The sequence below is a fragment of the Microtus oregoni genome, unplaced genomic scaffold (genome assembly GCF_018167655.1).
Source record: "Microtus oregoni isolate MIOR12 unplaced genomic scaffold, Mior012 000020F_ref0000438, whole genome shotgun sequence".
NCBI classification, from domain to species: Eukaryota; Metazoa; Chordata; class Mammalia; order Rodentia; family Cricetidae; genus Microtus; species Microtus oregoni.
The window spans coordinates 3,110,534-3,132,811 of NW_024543079.1; the positions used below are offsets into that span (position 1 = coordinate 3,110,534).

Here is a 22,278-nt window from a genome sequence, read left to right on the forward strand (position 1 = left end):
AGGGTTTCTATGTAGTTTTTGGTGCCTGTCCTGGAACTAGCTCCAGGCTGGCCTTGAACTCACGGAGATCTGCCTGCCTCTGCCTCCTGAGGGCTGGGATTAAATGTGTGCGCCACCACTGCCCCGCTATTGCTGTAGTTCTTAGACTTTAGTGATAGCTTGCGATGCTGGTCACTGCTGTAGTTCTTGGACTTCACCGCGGGATGGAACTGTTGGTTTTTTTCCCTCCCTTGACAGCTTGTACAGCACCTTCCCAGCCTGTTGGGTTTATTTTTTTTTAAATATTTATTTATTATGTATACAATATTCTGTTTGTGTGTATGCTGTTACAGATGGTTGTGAGCCACCATGTGGTTGCTGGGATTTGAACTCAGGACCTTTGGAAGAGCAGGCAATGCTCTTAACCTCTGAGCCATCTCTCCAGCCCTATTGGGTTTATTTTTAAACTGCTGTAGGGAAGGGGAAAGTAAGAGCCTGGTAAAGTTTTAGGGAGAGAAAAGAAAATGAGGTTTATGGATGGGGAGGCTGTTGGAATTAGACTTTTTTTTTTTTTTTTTTTTTGGTTTTTCGAGACAGGGTTTCTCTGCGGCTTTGGAGCCTGTCCTGGAACTAGCTCTGTAGACCAGGCTGGTCTCGAACTCACAGAGATCCGCCTGCCTCTGCCTCCTGAGTGCTGGGATTAAAGGCGTGCGCCACCACCGCCCGGCTTTTTTTTTTTTTTAAATAGGGTCTCTATGTAATCCCAGTAGTACTAGAACTCACAGAGATCTCTTGCTTCTGCCTCCTGAGTGCTGGGATTAAAGGTGTGCGCCACTGGTGATACCTAGCTTTGGAATTAAATTATTTTTTTAAACTTTTGTTTGAGGTAAATGGTTTTTCTGGGAGGAACAATTTACGATGACTTCTCATTTATGATATGTATTTTTACGTAGATGTATTTATTTTATTTGTATGAGTGATGTATACATGTGTGTACCACATGCTTGCCTGGTTCTTGTGGGGACCAGGAGACAGCATTAGATCTCCTGAAAAATGTGACATACCATGTGCGTGCTAAACATCTAACCTGGTTCCTCTGTGAGAGCAACAAGTGCCATCTTGTTGTGAGCCATCTCTCTAGCCCAGTGACTCTCAACCTGTGTGGTGTGACCCCTTTGAGGGAGGTCCAACAACCCTTTCATCGGGGTCACCTAAGACCTTTGGAAAACATATTTTTTTTTTTAAATATTTATTTATTTATTTATTAAGTATACAATATTCTGTCTGTGTGTATGTCTGCAGGCCAGAAGAGGGCACCAGACCTCTTTACAGATGGTTGTGAGCCACCATGTGGTTGCCGGGAATTGAACTCAGGACCTTTGGAAGAGCAGGCAATGCTCTTAACCACTGAGCCATCTCTCCAGCCCTGGAAAACATATTTACACTACAATTCGTAACAGCAAAATTATAGTTACAAAGTAGCGATGAAAATAATTTTATGGTTGGGGGTCACCACAATATGAGGGGAACCCTTCTAGAGGTTGAGAACCACTGCTCTAGACCCTAGGAAGGTTTTTTGTAGCAGGCCACCCAAGAGTTACACTTGTATGCAGAAGAGTCCTCCTTGCCTACTTGACTTTGGCAGATGTGATACAGGATCACATTCAAGGCTTGAACTGTGTGCAGAGATCTGAGCAGTCAGGTGTTTGCAGGCATCAATTGTAGATAGTTTTGTTGTCTAGCAAGTGAGTGGGAGTGGGACTTTGTTTCCTGTCTTTGTTTCTCTTGAGTCCCAAGTACATAGTGGAATGTTTTGTAGTTATATGGTTATATTTCTTTTTTGTGCAGTTATTTATGTATCCAGGACTGTGATTAAACACTGACTTGACATTGATCTTAAAGCAGTCATTTTGGGAATTATCGTGTAGGAAGCTAATAATGACTGACATATATCTGTGCTCATGGCTTTCCTTGCTACAGCTGTTTGGATGATATTGGAGTTTGTGGATTGTTTCCTGGGAGGGGAGGGGAAAGCAACAGTGAGAGGTGAGTTTTAATTTCAGAAAACAACTGAAGTGCAGTTAGGGTAAAAATGTCTTAGATAAGGGTCTTAGACTGGAGTGGGACTTAGTGGTTGAGAGCTCTTCCTGTGCTTCCAGAGGACCCGAGGTTGAGGGCTTACTACCTCAATTCTAGCTCCAGGGATCCTATGACCTCTTTGACCTTTGTGGACACACACACACACACACACACACACACACACACACACACCACTGCTAATTTCTTCTTAAGGGTTTATCTAATCTTGGTGCCTCATGCCTGTGATTCCCAACACTCAAGAAGTAAAGGCAGAGGATTGCCACCAGACCAGCCTGGACTGTGTAGTAAGTCCTTGTTTAAAACAACAACACCAAACTACAACAAAAGTGCTTAACTTGGTGTATACTACTAATGAGACTTGGTCTGGGCGGAGTCCCAGCACATGGAAGGCAGAGGTAGGCGGATCTCTATGAGTTCCAGGCCAGCCTGGTCTACAGAGCAAGTTATAGAAGAGCCCAAGGCGAGAAACCCAGTCTCAAAAAAACAAAACAAAACAAAAGACTTGGAAATTGTATTTGAAAGTTAGTATGACTAATGGCCATTGCATATAACTCTGGCCTCTTCTGACATGTTCCTTGTGTATTAAATCATTCCAGTGTGCTCAGTGTCATCAGGTGGTCCTGCGTTTACTGCTGAGTGAGAAACATATTCGCACCTTGCCACTTTGTAGCACATTACGTGCAATTAAAAAACAAAGAAACAAGGTTTTGTGAGGTTTACATGCTCATGTACTTTCTCCATACCAGAAAAGGTGCTTTACACTGTAAAGTGGTATCTGTCAATTAAGGTGAGGCTCTACTCTTGTTTTTATTATTATTTCTTTGCATGTGTGTTTGTATATATATAGATATGTATATATGTATGTATGTATGTATTTGTGTGTGTATAAGTCTATTTATTTTAGCTAAGACCTCACTGTGTAGTTCAGGTTGTCATCAAATGAGTCTCTTGTCTCAGCTATGTTGTAGGAGGCTGCTTGTTTGTTCCCAACTGCTTAGCCCCAAAATAACCACACAGAAACCATATTATTTGCAGTACTGTTTGGCCAATAGCTTAAGCGTATTTCTGGCTAACTCTTAAATTAACCCATCTCCATTAATCTGCATATTGCTAGAAGGTTGTGGCTACTGTGTAAAGTTCACATCTGCCTGTCTCTAGCAGGGCTACATGGCATCTCTCTGACTCTGCCTTCTTTCTCCCATAGTCATTTCTCTGTGGGTCTGCATGTCCAGTTCATACAGCATAACATCAAGCAGTCCAGGCAAGAGCAGTTTCCTGCCCAAATGGCTAGCAAACTCCATAAGGAGCCTCTTCGATGCCCATGATCCTTTTTGATGTATTGGTGCTGCCAGGAGCAGATGTGTCTCATTGTCATGAAAAGTCCTAAATTCTTAAGCATTTTAAATGCCATCTTCTGTAGTCTTTGAAAGGTTTGAAGAATGCCATCTGAAATATATCTCTGTACACTTAGAAAATCTAACTGACATGACTATAAGCTTGACTGTTAAAGATGACTATTAACCTACATTTCTTAATTATACTTTACATTTTTAAATGAATTGCACAAGCTACCTTAATCAAGAGCAGAAATACACATATAACAAAATTGACCTGAAATTAGTGTCAATAAACCTAGATCTATACCAATGCAAAGTATTTTTTTTTTTGTTGTTGTTTTTGTTTTTGTTTTTCGAGACAGGGTTTCTCTGTAGCTTTGGAGCCTGTCCTGGAACTCCCTTTGTAGACCAGGCTGGTCTTGAACTCACAGACATCCGCCTGCGTCTGCCTCCCAAGTGCTGGGCAATGCAAAGTATTGATCTCTATATCATATCCCCCTTTAAATGTAAACAAACATCTATAAACAATCATTTAGGGAATTTGGGCATAGTTCTCTCCAAGCTGTTTCCTTCTTTTTGTTGGGCAAAGTATTCTTTGTGGTGTCGTAGACACCTTTTGGGTGGTCTTGGTCCATCAAAGCACATTAGTCTGGAAGGATTCTATATTTTCATCTTCTGTGGAAACAAAAGAAGAACCTCTTTTCCAAAGCAACATATCCTGAGACTCAAATTCTGAAGTCAGGATGCCTTTATGTTAGTTTAACTTATCCATACAGCGAAATGTCTCTCATTACATAGCTCTTTAACAGTCAAAAAATTCAAAGAAAACACAATAATATACATAATCCAGACTCTGTGAATTTTCCATCTTTAAGTGGCTTGTTTTTACCCTATTACTTTAATATTTATTTTATTATCTTTATTCCTTTAATCTATGTCTGTACTCTGTCTCTTTAAAGACTTTGTTTTGTTATTTTAAAACCATTTACTTCTTTTTATAACTCTCTATACTCTTTTTCTTCTTTCCCAAGCCTACATACATTTTTTAAAACACACTATGACCCATTTAGAGGTCTTTTTCATTTGAATCTGTCTTTATTGCATATCTGTAATCCTTTTCTTACCAGAACTACTTTTTTCTTCTTTAATTAAATGCTAAGTAGGCATGGCTAGCGCCAACATGGCCCTGCCTGTTGGTTCCACCTGGTCTAACATGGAAGAAGCATGTTTACTACCTCTGAGACTGCCCGGTGGGAGCCATCCTCACCACCTCAACTCTGGTAACCAGTGGGCCCATGCTGTCCTCTTGAAAGAGCCAGAGTTCGCACTGGCAGCATGGCCCAGAAAGCCATTGTTTCAAAAAGGCATGGCTTTTTTTCTGCTACCACTGGATCAGAAAATCCTCTCTTAAAGGAGCTGTGGTGTTAAGCTGTGTTTAACTCTTTTTTAAAATTATTATTTAAATCACTGCTTGGCCCATTAGCTCTAGCTTCTTATTGGCTAACTCTCACATCTTAATTTAACCCATTTCTATTAATCTTGTATTGCCATGAGACTGTGGTTTACCAGGTAAAGTTTCTGCGTCTGTCTCCAGCAGGGCTACATGGCTACTCTGCCTCCTTTCTCCCAGCATTCAGTTTAATTTCCCCTGCCTAGCTCTGCTCTACCCTATCACAGGCCCAAAACAGCTTCTTTATTAACCAATGGTATTCACAGCATACAGAGGGGAATCTGCTCTACCCTGTCACAGCTGAGTGTTAAGACTATGGATGCCTGTCATTTTTCCCAGTGAGATTGTATGAGGCTTTTTTTGTTTTTGTTTGTTTGTTTTGAGACAGGGTCTCTATGTAGCCCTGACTGGCCCCAGTGCTCAGATGAAAGATACATGTTTTTATGATACTCTGGTGTTCAGCAGATGAAGATCTTTTGAAAGAAGTGTTCTAAGCTCCTCCGTGTCATTCTTCTGTGTTGCAGTGCTTGTGTGTAAGTAAATGTTGGCCTGAAAGGAAGACTAGCATATTCTCCAGCTGGGCTCTGAGGCCCTTCAGTAGACGATGCGGGACAATGTAGGAAGCTGGACCCTTACAGTCAGGTGTCCAGTGAGTCCTAAGGATACTCGTGTTCCAAGCTTCTAGCCTCCTTTGTCTATGAGTGACAGTTTGATCTCTCACAAGGCCCTCATGTACTGGATAGGAAACAACCCTGAAAGGCAGGTTTAAAGGAAGGTGGTTTGTGTGAAGGGTTATATATATATAGCTGCAGCGGTGGAGATGCTAAGATGCTAACAGCAGTTGGAATGCCATGGTCCTCAGGACTGCTTTGAACTCGACAGATGCCCGTAGTGGAGAGCTTTGTTCTCTGAGCGGCTGAGTACATGGCGCATTTTCCCATTTACAGCTGTGGTGTTGTACTGGTGCTCTAGTTCCTCTGCCCTCTAGATATATGAGGTCACTTTTACATTGATCAGATGTGACAATCAGAAATACCCAGCCATTGCTAGATGTTTCTGGAGGAACAGAGTTGTTCTCTTAACAGCATTGCCTCTCATTCTCTCTTCAGGCTCAAACATGATACCCAGGGTTTCATTAGTAAGTAATTAAAGAGTGACTGGCAAATTTATTATTTTTTTTTGTTTGTTTGTTTATTTATTTATTATGTATACAATATTCTGTCTGCATGTATGCCTACAGGCCAGAAGATGGCACCAGATCTCATTACAGATGGTTGTGAGCCACCATGTGGTTGCTGGGAATTGAACTCAGGACCTTTGGAAGACGAGGCAATGCTCTTAACCACTGAGCCATCTCTCCAGCCCCAAATTTATTATTATTATTGTTGTTGTTGTTGCCTGGGTCTGTGACTGAATCTAGAGACCTCTTTATGTATGCACAGTAAGTGCAGCTTCACCAGTCTCCATCCCCAGCCTCTTGCCTGGTGAGTTTTAGTGCTGACTGTGTGAGAATTTAAAGCTTATCGAGTTGTTGTATATTATGGTTTTTTTTCTTTTGTGTTTTTGTTTTTTGAGACAGTGTTTCTCTGTGACACAGTCCTGGCTGTCATGAAACTCAGTTTGTAGACCAGGCTAGCTTTGAACTCATAGAGATCTGCCTGCCTCTGCCCCGAATGCTGGGATTAAAGGTGTGGACCACCACCACCCAGCTGTATATTATGTTTTTTTATTGGTTTTTCGAGACAGGGTTTCTCTGTGGTTTTGGAGCCTGTCTTGGAACTAGCTCTTGTAGACCAGGCTGGTCTCGAACTCACAGAGAGCCACCTGCCTCTGCCTCCCGAGTGCTGGGATTAAAGGCGTGCGCCACCACCGCCCAGCTGTATATTATGTTTTAACTGCCCCCTGTCCCATGTGTTATGAGAGGCAGTGGTGGCCAGGCCAGAGCTTGACACTTGGTGTCTTCCTTTTGCCATATACCCTATCTGTCTGTCTGCCTGCCCGCCCGCCCGCCCGCCCGCCCGTCCGTCCGTCCTTCCGTCCGTCCATCCATCCCTCCATCCATCCTTCTATGGACATGTTCTTGTTTTGATTCTGGAGCTTGCTGATTGGCTAGACTATCTGGGCAGCAAACCCAGGGTTCTTCCCCAGCACTGGGATGAGTAGCTGTGTTCTGCCACTGGTCTTGACTTTTTGTGAATTCTGGGGATCAGATTCAGGTCCTTGTGTTCACATGGCAAGCACAGCTCACTGAGCCACCCATACTTTTTTCCCCTCTAGTTTTTAGCTGCTTATTTCAACTCTTTGAGGTGTATTTGAGACTAGCATTTTGGGGGCAGTCTCATTGAAAGCCCGATTGTTCTGAGCTTCTAAAATCCTCACGTATTTATGACTGGAGCTGGAAATGTTGTCACTGGGCCTGCTTTATACAGTAGGAGCAAAAAAGGATTCCTTTGGGCCCCACCCTTTCTAAGTTTAGGCATTCATTCAGTCTAAGTTCTGCCACGGGTTGGGATGATCCTGTTGGGACGGGCTTTGTTTTAGTTCATTTTCTGCTCTTGACTCTGGTTGGTGTTTACAATAGGAGTAAACTGATTGGCTCCTGCCAGTGAGTAAAGCTTTCAAGAAAGACTTTAGGGAGACTAGGAGTGAGCCAGGGAAAGAGAGGAAGCTCTTTCTCCAGAACAAGGGCACACTCGTGAGTCCACACTTGCAGCTTGTCTGCATCTTGGATGGGTGGGTAACTTTTTTCACTCCCAGAGTAAACATATGGTGCGGTGCAGCAGCACTGGGGATGAGGGCGCGAGGTCGTTCGAGCTAGGCCCTATGGCGCTTCTTTGGAGGTTTGCTTCAAGTAACTTACTTGCTCTGGTTTATCTGTGGGAGGGGCATGGTGGTAAAAATCATTGTGTGGTTTTTCTGCCAGTGCATGGCTAGTTAGTTGGTGTGTGCTGGAGGCCTGCCTGGCTGCCTGTTTCCATAAAATCATAGCACTTTCAGCTCCCTTCAAACTTCCTCTGCTTTGTGAAAAATGGACATAAGTGTGTATGGAATTGTTCCCACTCTTACATTTTTTTAAAATATTTATTTATTTATTATACAATATTATGTCAGTGTATATGTCTGCAGGCCAGAAGAGGGCACAAGACCCCATTACAGATGGTTGTGAGCCACCATGTGGTTGCTGGGAATTGAACTCAGAACCTTTGGAAGAGCAGACAATGCTCTTAACCTCTGAGCCATCTCTCCAGCCCCCACTCTTACATTTTTATTTTATATGTATATGTCTTACTTGCATGTATGTTTGTGCATGATGTGTGTGCAGTGCCCACAGCAGTCAGAAGAACTGGAGTTATATGTGGTTGTGAGCCACCATGTGGGTGCTGGCCACAAGCCGGACCTCTTAATCACCGAGCCAACTCTCCAAACCCCCCACTTTTTGTTTTATTTTGTTTTGTGGATAGGGTCTCTGTAGGCTTGTTAGTCTAGAACTCATTATGTATACCAGCTGGCCTCCAACTCAGAGATCCACCTGCCTGTGCTTCCTGAGTGCTAGGATTGAAGGTGTGAGCCACTATGCCTGACTTTTTATTTTCGAAATTATTTTATTGTATTTTGCCTATAGATTGATGTCTGTTCCAGCTATGTGAGTATGGTAGCTGTGGAGGCCAGAAGGGATGTTGGACTTCCTGGAGCTGGAGTTAGAGCGGATGTGAGCCTCAATGTGGGTGCTGGGAATAGAACCCGAGTCCTCAACAAGAACAGCTACTGCTGAGCAACTCTTCAGCCCACCCCAGCCCCTGTTTCCTGCAGCCTTGCCATCCTGCAGTCCCCTGGGCTCCCATCCTCTTCACTCGCACCTGCTGTGGTCCCAGGGCAGCACAGGGTCTATTCAAGTCACTCCGGGATTGTGAGCCTGAAGGTTGGTGCAGTGATTTTCTGACTTAGAATCTATAATTAGATGAACCTCCTAATAAAGAGAAAGAACCAGCAATAGTGAGAAACGCCTCCTATAAGTCAAATGATGGGAGACAACAGCAGTTCCTAGTGACCTGCTAATGGTGTCACTACCCAGGTTGCTTTCAATTTCTCACAGGTTTGAGACAAGGAGGTCTTTCCATATCCTATAAATATTAAGCACTGGGCTGGAGAGTTGGCTCAGTGGTTAAGAGCATTGCCTGCTCTTCCAAAGGTCCTGAGTTCAATTCCCAGCAACCACATGGTGGCTTACAACCATCTTTAAAGAGGTCTGGTGCCCTCTTCTGGCCTGCAGACATGCACACAGACAGAATATTATATACACAATAAATAAATAAATATTTTTTAAAAATATATTAAGCACTACACATCGCCGATTCTCTTTGCAATATGACCACACATTGCATGGGTATGGCAAACCATCTTAAATCACTGCATGAAATGCAAACTAGGATGCAGCAGCATGAGAAGGAGCTGTAGACTTCTAACTGATCAGCGTAGCTACATGTTGCATGGACTGTTTTGTAACTGAGGTAATGCCAGGATTGACTGGCATTTCAGCAATTACTCTTCTGCCTCTGTAATTTAGCTTTTTATTTTCTTTCCCTCGCTACTTTCATGTAGAGATTTAGATTCCATTGCTCTGGCTTAGCTGCATCGAAAGCTGTTAGTTTGCACGTTGTTCATTTTGCTGGGAGTGGCCTTTCTCATCGTGAAGTTCTAATTCAGATTGTATCTGCTGCTGTCTCTGGGAGCCAGACACCAAACAAGGATGGGCGTCTTCTAGCTTTCTGCTAGCTGCCTGCTCACCACACCTGCACTTAGACCAGCTCACAGCCCTGTAGCACGTCCTCCAGCACAACAAAGAAGAGTTCGGCCTCTCCTCGTCTGGCTTCCCATCTGACTGGCAGCTTCCAGAGGTAGTGCTGAGGTGCTCCACTTTCCTTTTAGGAAGCAGAAGGAGGTATTGCTGTCTACACTTCTGTGTCCAGATAGGGAACCTTGGGGTCTGGAGAGATGGCTCAGCGGTTAAGCTGAGCATGGTTAAGAGCATTGCCTGCTCTTCCAAAGGTCCTGAGTTCAATTCCCAGCAACCACACGGTGGCTCACAACCATCTGTAATGAGGTCTGGTGCCCTCTTCTGGCCTACAGGCATACATGCAGACAGAATATTGTATACATAATAAATAAATAAATATTAAAAAACCAAAATATTAAAAAACCAAACAAGCAAAAACAGATAGGGAACCTTGGTTGGATGTGGGGTAGACAGACATGTAACTGCTCCAACCCAAACCTCCTCTGTTTCAGAGTTTGGAAGCTGGCAGAATGACATGAACAGGAAATACCACTTGGAATAGTCATTGTTCTATCAAAGTTTTGCCTTTTGAATGACTTCTCAGAACTAATGAACTCTTTTTCTGTCTGAGTCACTTTTCAGGGCATCAGCAAAGTTTTCACCAAGAAAAAGGGGTGGCCAGATACTACAAGACCAGAGTCATTAACATTCATTAATTTTTCTTGAAATCTATCTATCCGTCTGTTTGTCTGCCTATCTATCTATCTATCTATCTATCTATTTATCTATAATTTATTTGAGACAGGGTTTCTCTGTAGCCTTGGCTGCCCTGGAGCTTGCTCTGTAGACCAGGCTGGCCTCAAACTCAGAGATCTGTCAGCCTCTGCCTCTGAGTGCTGAGATTAAAAGGCATGCACCACTAGTGCCCAGCAAAATATATATATATATATATATATATATATATATATATATATTTATGTTTGCTTGCGTGTATTTACGTTTGTGAATATATACTGTGGCATGCATTTGGCGGTCAGAGGGCAACTTGGTGTCTCAGTTTGGGTTACTGTTGCTGTGATAAAATAACATGACCAGAGCTGGACAGTGGTGGTGCACTCCTTTAATCCCAGCACTTGGGAGGCAGAGGCAGGAGGATTTCTGTAAGTTCACAGCCAGCCTGGTTTACTAAGCTAATGCTAGGATAGCTAGAGCTACACAGAAAAACCCTGTCTCAAAAGCAAGCCAACCAAACAAACACAAAAACACATTAATTGATTGATTGATTGATTAAATAATTCATTAATTAATTGAAGTACCATGACCAAAGTAACGTGGAAAAGAAAGGGTTTATTTGGCTTACACTTTCATAGTTACTGTTCTCACTGAAGGAGGTCAGGGCAGGAACTCCAAACATTACAGGAACCTGGGGGCAGGAGCTGATGCAGAGGCCATTGAAGGGTGCTGCTTACTGGCTTGCTCAGCCTGCTTTCTTATGGAAGCCAGGACTACCAGGATGGTACCACCTGCAGTGTACGGCCCGCTCCCCATCAATCACTAATTAAGAAAATCCCCACAGGCCTGCCTACAGCCCAGTCTTATAGAAGCATTTTCTCAAGTGAGGATCCCTCTTCTCCTGTGTCATGACTCTAGCTTTTGTGGTGTGGGAGGTCCTTCTGTCTATGTGTTGCTTTTATTGGTTAATGAATAAAGAACTGGCTTGGCTTATAGCATGGGAGAAAGAAGGCGGAGTTAGAGATGCCAGGGAGGTGCCAGAGACAGATATGCTGCAACTTTGCTGGTAGGCCATGACCTTGTGATATACAGATTAATAAAAATGGGTTAAATTAATATATAAGAGTTAGCCAATAAGAAGCTAGAGCTAATGGGCCACGGAGTGATTTAATTAATACAGTTTCTGTGTGATTATTTTGGGTCTAAGCAGTCCGGTGGCCCTTTCCTCCAGCACTTTGTCAAGTTGTGTCAAGTGTCAACCAGGACACTTGATGAGGCTCTGTTCTCTCTTATCGTGTTGTTCCAGGCTTGGCATCCAAAGCTTTTGTTCACCGAGTTGTCATGTATGTAGGCCCTTAATTTTTATTTTGAATTTAAGTGAGTTTAAGTCAGGAAAATTGTAGGGTACTTCAGAGCCCGTAAGGAGGGCTGGTTAGAAACTAAAGAAAGAAACAGATTTCTTTTGAAAAGGGATGCATTTAAAGGTTTTCAGATCTGGTCACTAGGAAATGAAAAATAACTAAAGATGTCATGAGTTAGGAAAGTCTTGACACACTTGGAGGAAGAACATACAGGTGCTTCCTTCTTCCCTAGTGTGACGAGATCATTGCACACATGCGTGTGAGTTTGAGTGCTTCCACACCAGGGTACCTGTAACAAACTTTACAGCCCTGTCTGGATAGCTGCCCTTCTGTGGACACCGTTCTTGCTTGTCTCATTTTTTTAATTTTATTTTATAAATCTGTCTGTTACAAAACATTGTTTTGCTTTAATAAATCATGCGTGTGCGTGTGTGGACACTTGTGTGAGTGTGGAGGTCAAAGGACAATTTAAGACTTGGGAACAGAATTTAGCTCATCTAGCTTTATTGGCAAAGGTCTTTTACTCTCTGAGCGTATTTGTCTGATGTGTAAATCTGTTCTTCATTTTTTAATCTGTGTAGCCCTGGCTGTCCTGGAACTCACTTTGTAGACCAGACAGGCCTCAAATTCAGAACTTCACCTGCCTCTGCCTCCTGAGTACTGGGATTAAAGGCGTGCAGATCTATAAAGATCCTGGCTCTTTTTTGCTTAGCTGTTCCACAATTTAATCTGCTACATCAGAATCCTTTAGCCTGCTTCACAGGATGGCATTCCCGATTGTCACCTCACTTCTCTCCAGATGTGTTTGACTGTCCTAAGGGAAAAGCACAGACCATTGTATTCCCCTGGGATTTACTGCTTTTTCTTTTTTTTGTTTATTTTTGAGACAGGATCCCTTTATGTAGCTCTGACTGTCCAGGAAATATGTAGACCAGGTTGGCCTCAAACTCATTGAGATCCATCTGCCTCTATTTCCCAGGTGGGATTGAAGGTGTGCATCACCACACCTTTCCGCCATGTCTTTGCTTGCCTGGAGAAGTGCCTTACCACAAAGCCCAGGGTGACTTGAACTCCAGGTAACTTAGGCTGTCCTTGAACTCAAAGCACGTCTCCTGAGTCAGCCTCCTGAATGTTGGGATTACAGTTGGGTTTTGTTTTGTTTGTTTTCTTACTTTTTTGAGATAGGGTCTCATTATGCAGTTCTGGCTACACTGGAACTCACTGGGCAGACCAAGGCTGGTCACAGATTTACAAAGCTATGCTTGTCTTTGCCTCCCATTTGCCAGATTAAATGCCTGCATCTCTATGCCTGGCAACAGGCGTAGTTTTAAAGATCTAAATTATGTATTGTGTATCCTACATGTATACACCTATACCATACCTTGCGTGTGGAGGTTGGAGGACAGCTCTGTAGAGTCAGCTTTCTTCCTGCCTTCCAGGCCTCAAACTCAGCCTTCAGCCTCACTGAGCTACTTTGCCAGCCATGTGTGTGCACTGTTCCGTTTGCACGTGGTTCACTTTGTTTTTGTTTTTGTTTTTTTGTTTTTTCAAGACAGGGATTCTCTGTGGACAGCTTTGGAGCCTGTCCTGAAACTCACTCTGTAGACCAGGCTGGCCTAGGTGGTTCACTTTGTAAGACTCCCACAGGGCCATGGCATTTTACTTACATAATTGTCAAAAATAGATCACAGTGGAGAACAGCAGTCTTTAAGAATGTTCAAGGAATGAGAAGCCAGGTTTGAGAACAGCAGTTATGACTGGGAGCTAGAGATGCACCCTTAGCTGAGCTTTGGCATGGCAGCCTGCTCAGGGGCCCTGCTTGTGGGCTTACAGGCTGCTCCAGCAGCAGTGCCTGTCAGGCTCCGGTTGTGTCTGTCCTAGGTGTGTGCTCTCTCTGTTGTTAGTTTGCAGTGCTGGGTATGGAACTGCAATGTATGCTAGGTCAGGGCTGTTTCAATGAACGGTAGCCCTAGCCCTATGAAGACACAGTACTTACTCACTTTCCTAGGTTTCTCGGCTATAGGTGGTTCAGGAATGATTCTGGTTTTGTCTTCTCTAAGCATACACTCCCAGCATGCTTTGCAGTTTTCCATCCCTGGGAAACTAGAAGTCATACATACTGCTGCTAATGTCCATGAATTTGGTTAATTTTCAGTCTCTTCCACCATGGAAAATCCAAGGAGAAAAATCCAAATTTATCTTGTGAATGAGTCAGCTGTCAGCATGGTTTAGCCTGAATCAAGTTTGTGTCTGAGCAAGGCCTACCTCTCTGGGGTAAATGATTGTCCAATCTTCTCTGATGGCTTATACAGACAAGGTTGTCTGGTTTCTGTACTACTGCACATGGGACTGTGGCTCAAAATACAAGCTCACAGATTTTAGACAGTTGCCTTTATTTTTATTTCTTTTGGGTTTTCTAGGCAAGGTTTCTTTGTGTAACCCTGACTGTCCTGACCTAGACCACGCTGGTTTTGAACTCACCGATCTGCCTCTGCCTCCCAAATGTGCACCACTATGCCTGGCTCACTGAGAATTGCCTCCACTTTTTTTTTCTTCTTATTTTGGTTTTTCTAGATAGGGTTTCTCTGTAGCTTTGGAGCCTCTCCTGGAACTAGCTCTGTAGACCAGGCTGGCCTTGAACTCACAGAGATCCACCTGTGCCTGTCTCCTGAGTGCTGGGATTAAAGGAGTGAGCCACCGTTGCCCAACGAATTGCCTCTACTTTTACCCTTGCAAGGTAGATCAAGAAAATACATACTCTCTTGGAGTATTTGGCTCTTTCTTTTCCTTCCTTCCTTCCTTCGTTCCTTCCTTCCAGATTTATTTTATGTACGAGTGTTCTATTTGTGTGTACACCTTTACGACAGATGAGGTCATCCGATCCCACTGTAGATGGTTGTGAGCCATCATGTGGTTGTTGGGAATTGAATTTGAATCTCTGGAAGAGCAGCCAGTGCTCTTAACCATTGAGCCATCTCTCCAGCCTGGAGTATTTGGCTTTTAAAACTCTTAAGTCACATGAGATTGTGTAGGTTTGGAGTAAACAATTCCCAAGTGCTATGATTGATTTGCCATAAATATTCTAACCCTTGGGACCCTCTTGTCTGCCTTTAGTTCTTTCAGTCTGTCTGATATCTGATTAAAATCAGGAGCGAGAGTGGTGGCTTAGTGGTTAAAAGCAGTCACTGTGCTTCCTGAGGACATGGGTTCAGTTCCTAGCACCATATGGCAGTTCTCAACTGTTTGTCACCCCACTTAGGGAATACTACACATTCTTTGGTCTCCTCGGGCACTAGGCACACATGTGGTATGCATACAGGCAAAACATCCATACACATAAAATAAAAATCAGTCTTTACAAACTAGCATAATTGTATTTGAAGGGTCTCTTTCTGTCGGTGCATCCATAACACATAAAATAAAAACCAGTCTTTACAAACCAGCATAACTGTATTTGAAGGGTCTCTTTCTGTCGGTGCATCTCAATAATGTGACATTGTCTCACAACGAAAAGTGAAAAAACATCTTTCTACGTTGCTGGGCAGTCTTCTAAACCACACCCACCAGAAGTGCCCAGGGTCCAGGTTGACCCCAGCCCTGGAGGTGGTTTGTGGTTGTTCTCAGTACAGCTGCTGCCACAGCTAGGGAAAGGAAGAACTTTCTTAAAAGCACAGGAAGGGAGGAATCTGGCAGTCTGTCTGGGCTAAGAAAGTCTTCTTTCAAAAATGTGTCTTGAGGCTGCCCAGTATGTCCTGATGGCTTCCTAAGCGTCGGTCCTCCACTGTGAATGGCAGATTCCTCCTCACCATCTCAGTCTGAGGTCCCTGACTGGGTGGTCTCAGAGGACTCATGCGGAGATGCTTCCCCATGCAGTGTTTTAGGTTGAGGACAAGCATGATGAAGTGCCTTTCCCTGGGTAAGGCTGTGTAGTTTGTCAAGAGCGTAGGTTTTTAGTAGAACCATGTCAACTCAGTATGGCAGTATTGCTTATAATTTGTCCATCAGCAGTGTTGCTTCTGTGTTTCCCAATGATTAACAAGGGTGAGAAGACCCTGCCTACATGCAACCTGCTAGGTCACAGTGCTTCAAACAAGGGCTAGCAGATTAGGAACCTAGGGATGTGTTTGGGAGGCACATGCAGGAGGCTGTGGCTGGTGGGCTCTAGTTACAGTCCCAGTCCTTGGTAATCAGGAGAAATTCCGAGCATCTCAGGTCAACCTTTTTGCCTTTAATTTCTCTGTGGTGGTCTGTGTCTTCTCTCAGTCACAGCTGTTCAGAGTGATTGAGGGTTTCTCATTTTATAGACCTTGAACTCATAGATCAGCCTGCCTCTCTGCCTTTTGAGTGCTGGGATATAAGGTGTGTGCCAACACTGCCCAGCAGTTGAGGGTGTTCTTTTTTTTAAATATTTATTTATTTATTATGTATACAATATTCTGTCTGTATGCCTGAAGGCCAGAAGAGGGCGCCAGATCTCTTTACAGATGGTTGTGAGCCACCATGTGGTTGCTGGGAATTGAACTCAGGACCTTTGGAAGAGCAGGCAATGCTCTTTAACCTCTGAGCCATCTCTCCAGCCCCGAGGGTGTTCTTAAAATGCAATTATGTCTGTCTGTCTGTCTCTCTCTCTCTCACACACACACACAGAGACGCTGAATTCTGTTATGAGGAAGAACAGTAACTCATTTGACCTTCTGATTGTGCAAGCCCATTCATATTCTTAGGAATTTGATTCATAGACTAAATTTAGTTGAGCCAATTTTAATATAAAATCAAAATCATTCTTATTTTTCTCTACATAATATCTTTTTTTTTTTGTTTTTTTTTTTTTTTTTCGAGGCAGGGTTTCTCTGTGGTTTTGGAGCCTGTCCTGGAACTAGCTCTTGTAGACCAGGCTGGTTTCGAACTCACCTGCCTCTGCCTCCCAAGTGCTGGGATTAAAGGCGTGTGCCACCACCGCCCGGCTTCTACATAATATCTTAAAGGCATTTAAAGGTGAATTTTCTTTTCTTTCTTTTGGTTTTTCGAGATAGAATTTCTCTGTGTAGCGTGGGCTGTCCTGTAACTCACTCTGTAGACCAGACTGACTTTGAATTTAAGAGATTTGCCTGTCTCTGCCTCCTAAGTGCTGGGATTAAAGGCGCGTGCCACCACTACCCAGCTTCTCTTTTTTTAAAAATGTGTATTGTTTTGCCTGAATATATGTGTGTAGTACTTGTGCACTTGGTGCTTTTGGAGGCCAAATAGGGTGTTAGATTTCTTGGAACTGGAGCTACAGGTCTTTGCAAGCAACCAGGTGATGATGGGAATCAAATCTGTGGACTCGGGAAGAACAACCAATGCTCTTAACCACTACTCCATCTCTCCAGCCCCTAAATGGAGTTTTCATGGCACTAATCAAGCTTGCTGTTGCTAGTGTTGTTCTGTTTGTTGTGTTTGTTTGTTTGTTGTTAATTACTATGTATACAGTGTTCTGCCTGTGTGTATACCTGCAGACCAGAAGAGGGCACCAGATCTCATTACAGATGGTTGTGAGCCACCATGTGGTTGCTGGGAATTGAACTCAGAACCTTTGGAAGAGCCGCCAGTGCTCTTAACAGCTGAGCCATCTCTCCAGCACTGTTTGTTTGTTTTTGAGATACGCAGCTTAGGCTGGTCTCACATTTATAATCTTTCTTCCTTAGCCTCCCTGGTGCTGAGATTATAGTTTTCGTTTTAAAGGTTTATTTCTTCATTGTGTATGTTTGGTACTTGTATGGCAGTGCTAAGTGGAGGTAGCGGACAACTTGCCTGCATTGCTTATTTAGATCTTCAGGTTAGACAGTAAGCACCTTAATCTACTGTGTCATCTCCAAGGACCAAAAGGGGTGTTTTCTCATTTTTAATTACTGATTTATGTGTGTGAGTGTTTACCTGCCTACCACTGTTGCCTGGTGCTTCCAGAGGCCAGCAGAGAGTGTTAGATCCTTAGGAGCTGGAGTTACATAGTTTTATCTTGTAGGTACAAAGAATTAAACCTGGATCCTCTGGAAGGGCACCTAGTGCTTTTGATGGCTCAGCATCTGTCTAGCCCACCCCACTCTCAGTGTTGTTTACGATGGGGTGTGTGGAGTGACAGTAATCTCTTCAGGCTGTTTGAACACTTTGTGAAGATGTGTGTGCTATGTGTGGCGTTCAAAGGTAGCATCAGGTGATTTCTCATGTCACTGTCTCCCTAAGCCTTAGAGGTGGGACTATCCCTACAGCTCAGGCTCATGTTCTCAGCTAGGTTGGAAGCCTGTAATCCTCCTGTTAGAGCTGGGGTTACAGGTGTGTGTGGGAGCCAGGTTCCTTATGTTGGTGCAGGGATCTAAACTGGTCTCATGATTGGACCACAAGTGGTCTTCCTGTTGAGCCCTAGTCTCTGTTTTCTCATATGGATGATTTTTGAGGTAAAATCTCTCTCGGTGTATATGAAAATGAAACTGGGTTTCCTGTCATCTGGGACCATAGTTGAGCCTCACTGTAATGTCAAGTCAGAGACATCTGAGTGTTTTCTGGTTCTTATTTGCCTTCTCCAGATAATCTACTTGCCTTGTCTTTCCCAGGTTTTTCCTGTGGTTCTGTACACTGTAGATTCTTGGGTTTCCCAATGGATGTTCAGGGGTAGAGGACTCAGCTCTTTGTAGTACATTCTCTTGAGTCTGATTTACAGGCATGCTCATCAGGGTCCAGGGCCTGAAACTGTTGTTTGTATGATTTTGTGTTGCAGAAAGTATAGGTCCTACCGCTGAGCTCAATGCACTTTGTGTGAAACTGGAAAGAAAACCAATGTATAAGCCCGTGGACCCTCACTCTCGGATGCAGTCCACCTACAGCTACGGCATGCGTGGAGGTGCCTATCCCCCCAGGTATGTGCTGGGGTGGAAATAGCTGGGATGTCTATAAATTGTGACAGGAGTCATGATTTGGCCTGATTGGGGTTAGGGTGTGCCATTGGTGTTGTCTTGGCAGATGGCCGGAGCAGGTTCCTGGGGAGCAGCTGCTCACACTCACCGTCAGGCCACCCTGGGCCCTGCAACACATGCTTCCTGCCTGCTGTTTGTTGACTGTTGTACTTTGTCAGACACTAAGACTGATGAACACTGAGAAGTACTGAAACCTAGTGTGCTTCCAGAATGCCTGTAATCCCAGCGCTCAAGAGGTGGAGGCAGAAAGATCACCTGCTGCATAGTAGCCTGGCCAGCCTGGGCTACATGAGATCCGATGTGTTGCTGCAAGCCTTTGTTGTAAGGAGTGAGATGTTAGTGAATAGATCAGTGATCGAAGTAGACGTTTATTTTCCTTCCTTCCTCTGATGAAGTGGGAAGTAGCAAAACCTCAAAAATACAGACTTTGAAGTTGAAGGAACCGACTCTTGAATTTGGTGTTACTGAAATTTCAGAAATGAGGGTCCTTTCTAAAAGGCTTCACCCTTAAAATCCCCAGATTGCTTGGGAGATGTGTGAATGCATAAAGTGAGCTGAGTTTGTCTGAGCGCACCCAGTCCGTCCTGGACCCTGCCAGTACAGCCACATGGAGAGTCAGCCACGAGCTTGACGTCAGTGTGACTCGTCCCCTGCTTGTCTGTCTGTCCTCTGCAGCAGCTGTAGTTCAGTGTGAGCCTTGAGGCAGCCTCCACTGTGCTGCAAACACAGTGATGAGACCACAGTACAGGAAATGTGGGATTTGCTGAAGAAGGCATGGGTGACTTACCAACCGGAGACTGAAACCCCCACCCTCTATTTGTAGGTACTTTTACCCATTTCCAGTTCCGCCATTACTCTACCAAGTTGAGCTTTCTGTGGGAGGACAGCAGTTTAACGGGAAAGGAAAGACGAGACAAGCTGTGAAACACGATGCTACCGCCAGAGCACTGAGGACTCTGCAGAATGAGCCTCCACCAGAGAGGCTGGAGGTAGGTGGACACAGGCCTGGGACAGCCCGCTGCTGCTGACGCTGTCTGTAGTCATAGGCTGATAACCATCGACATTCTGTGGCCTGGAGATGTCTCCTAAACGTCTCCGCAGGAAAGCCGAGCAGCCTTTCCTTTCTTTCTACTCTGGCACAGCCCGAGTGACGTGGACATGAAGGGAGTGTGCTGGGAAGGCGGGGCTCTTTCTCAGTGCTGACACCGAGCTGTTGGAGCTGCTGATTGATGTGCGCTCTCTTTCTCTCTCTCTCCTTTCTTTCACTGTGTAGCTCTGGTTGGTCAGAACTGGCAATGTAGACCAGGCTGGCCTCAGACTCACAGAACTCTGCCTGCCTCTGCCTCCTAAGTGCTGAAATCAAAGCTGTGAAGCCAGCACACCCAGCTAGACCCCACTGATTTGTGGTATTAAGTTAGAGAATTGCTGTCTTTCTAGCACACTGTCCCAGAACACGGTACAGGTTTTTGCTCACCCTGCAGCTTGGCAGGGCTATAGGTGTGGCAGCTTGTCCTCTCTGCTTAGTTTTGGCACAGGAAGTTCACCAGCAATTGGGAGGGAGGGCCTAGTGACAAAATGACTCCCTCTGCATGGACCATAGTTCCTGTTTAGTTCCCTCTGCTGGGACTGTTTGCACTTCCTCACAGTTTGGTGACTGAAGAATGAGTGTCCTTGGACTGGAGAGATGGCTTAGTGGTTAAGAGCACTGGCAGCTCTTCCAGAGGACCTGGGTTCAGTTCCCAGCACCCACATGGTGTCTGTCTGTATCTTCAGTTCCAGAAAATACAACACCTTCACAGACATGCACAGGCAAAATACCAGTGCATATAAACTAAAAATAATTAAAAAAAAAAAAAAAGAGCATCCTTGAAGACAGGAAATGGAAACTGGTTCTTAAGGCTCATTCCCAGAAATCACAGCCTGGCTCCTGCCATGTTTTATAGGCTAGGCAGGCCTGGAGCCAAAGGAGGGAGACAAGGAGCCTCATGTTTTATGTTGTTTTTATTAAAGATCACATTAGATAAACTCAGCTTAATTCTTTTTTTTTTTTTTTCAGCTTAATTCTTGTACATGTATAATCCAACTGCTTCTCTGGCATTCTCAGTGTGGAGAAGCCACTTCTGGAAGAGAGGAGTGTTTATGAATTTGGGGTCTTTCTTTGTTTTGTTTTCCTGTTGTGGAAGGTTGATGCTAATCATACACTGAGCTATGCTATCAGCCCTGGGCTGCAATTTAAGAGTTCCATGGTTAGGAAAGGAATCTGAATGTTTTGTTTTTCTTTTCTGTGACTGAAGAGTAATTCTTTTTTTTTTTTTTTTGGTTTATTTGAGACAGTGTTTCTCTCTGTAGCCTTCTCTGCCTTGAACTCACTAGACCAGGCTGGCCACCAACTCAGAGCTCTGCCTGCCTTTGCCTCCCAAGTGCTGGGACTAAAGGTGTGTGCCACCTCTGCCTGGCAAGAAGAGTAATTCTTAAATTGTCAGCCAGTAGCTGCTTGAGCAGCTCCATGCTAGTGAGAGAGTGTCTCAAAGAAGGGTGGGGCCTGAGGGTGATGTCTGAGGTGGCCTGGTTCCCTCACACAAAGTTAAATTTCAAACTAAACCTTTTAGATGCTCAGCTTTCATGGCACTTGGTTGTAAAATGGGCTTTAAGAGGTGCCCTATAAGAAGCCGGCACAAGGCCAGGGAGTGATGTGCCCCTCTGGTCCCAGCTGATTAGGAGGTTGAGGCAGGAGTGTCCCTTGAGTCCAGCTTGAGCAATATGGCTAGCCCATAAGGAAAAGAAGGCCAGGGCCCTTCCTGTTGAGGAGTAAGGACCCATCCAGGCACTGGGCACACAATGCTGATGAGGCTGCAATGAAAGGGCCCTCGCTAGGAAGGAAGCGAACACATTGTGGAGGAGGAGGAGAAAGCACTGGTGTGGATCTGGAATCAACACGTGTTGCTGTGGGTGTCTGTGGGTGTCTGTGGGTGTCTGTGGGTGTCTGTGGGTGTCTGTGGGTGTCTGTGGGTGTCTGTGGGTGTCTGTGGGTGTCTGTGGGTGTCTGTGGGTGTCTGTGGGTGTCTGTGGGTGTCTGTGGGTGTCTGTGGGTGTCTGTGGGTGTCTGTGGGTTAGTGGTCAGTGCCCAGGAGCTTTGCTTCTCTTATCTTACTTGACCTTTACAGCGTGCTCGCTCTCTTGTAGGCGGGTCTGCTTGATGAACTGACCCACACAGCAAAGCCTGTTGGCAAGTTCAGCCAGGAGTTCCTCTTAGGGCTAATCCTGGAAACAGAAGTTGACAAATTTGGCAAAAGAAAGCTACAGTGCCTGGTCAGGTCCGGATCTGCTGGTGCTGTGTTGAGCTAGCTGTCCAGAGTCTGTTAAACTCTGTAGAATCCATATTCCTAGCTAAAGAGAGGTGGCCTGGGCCCCCCTCTGAGCCCTCCTGCCAGGAATGAGGACTGGTGAACCTTGGTACCAAGGTGGACTCTACCCTGGTTGAGGAGACTTTATTGGTTTGTGCCTTGGCTGTTTGCCTGCTGCACTGTGTGAGCCAGCGCTACTGGGCATTCTGGTCCTCTGCATTATTTACAGACATGGTTTCCAGGGCCTCTGTAGT

The 22,278-nt window shown here is 44.6% G+C and overlaps 1 protein-coding gene across 5 annotated transcripts in view; it reads left to right on the top strand.

Annotated features, from left to right (window-relative positions):
* Stau1 (staufen double-stranded RNA binding protein 1) overlaps window positions 1-22,278 on the top strand; it is a 41,809-nt gene that overhangs the window by 8,400 nt on the left and 11,131 nt on the right. For 2 of the 5 annotated variants that reach the window (XM_041670942.1, XM_041670938.1), the window contains 2 exons: window positions 18,485-18,623; window positions 19,504-19,669. In XM_041670942.1, coding sequence (XP_041526876.1) covers window positions 18,544-18,623; window positions 19,504-19,669 — 246 coding nt within the window. In that variant the 5' untranslated portion in view covers window positions 18,485-18,543. Of the gene's footprint in view, window positions 1-8,488; window positions 8,786-9,785; window positions 9,806-18,484; window positions 18,624-19,503; window positions 19,670-22,278 lie in introns of those variants that run through there. The other 3 variants (XM_041670940.1, XM_041670941.1, XM_041670939.1) reach the window with 3 other exon arrangements.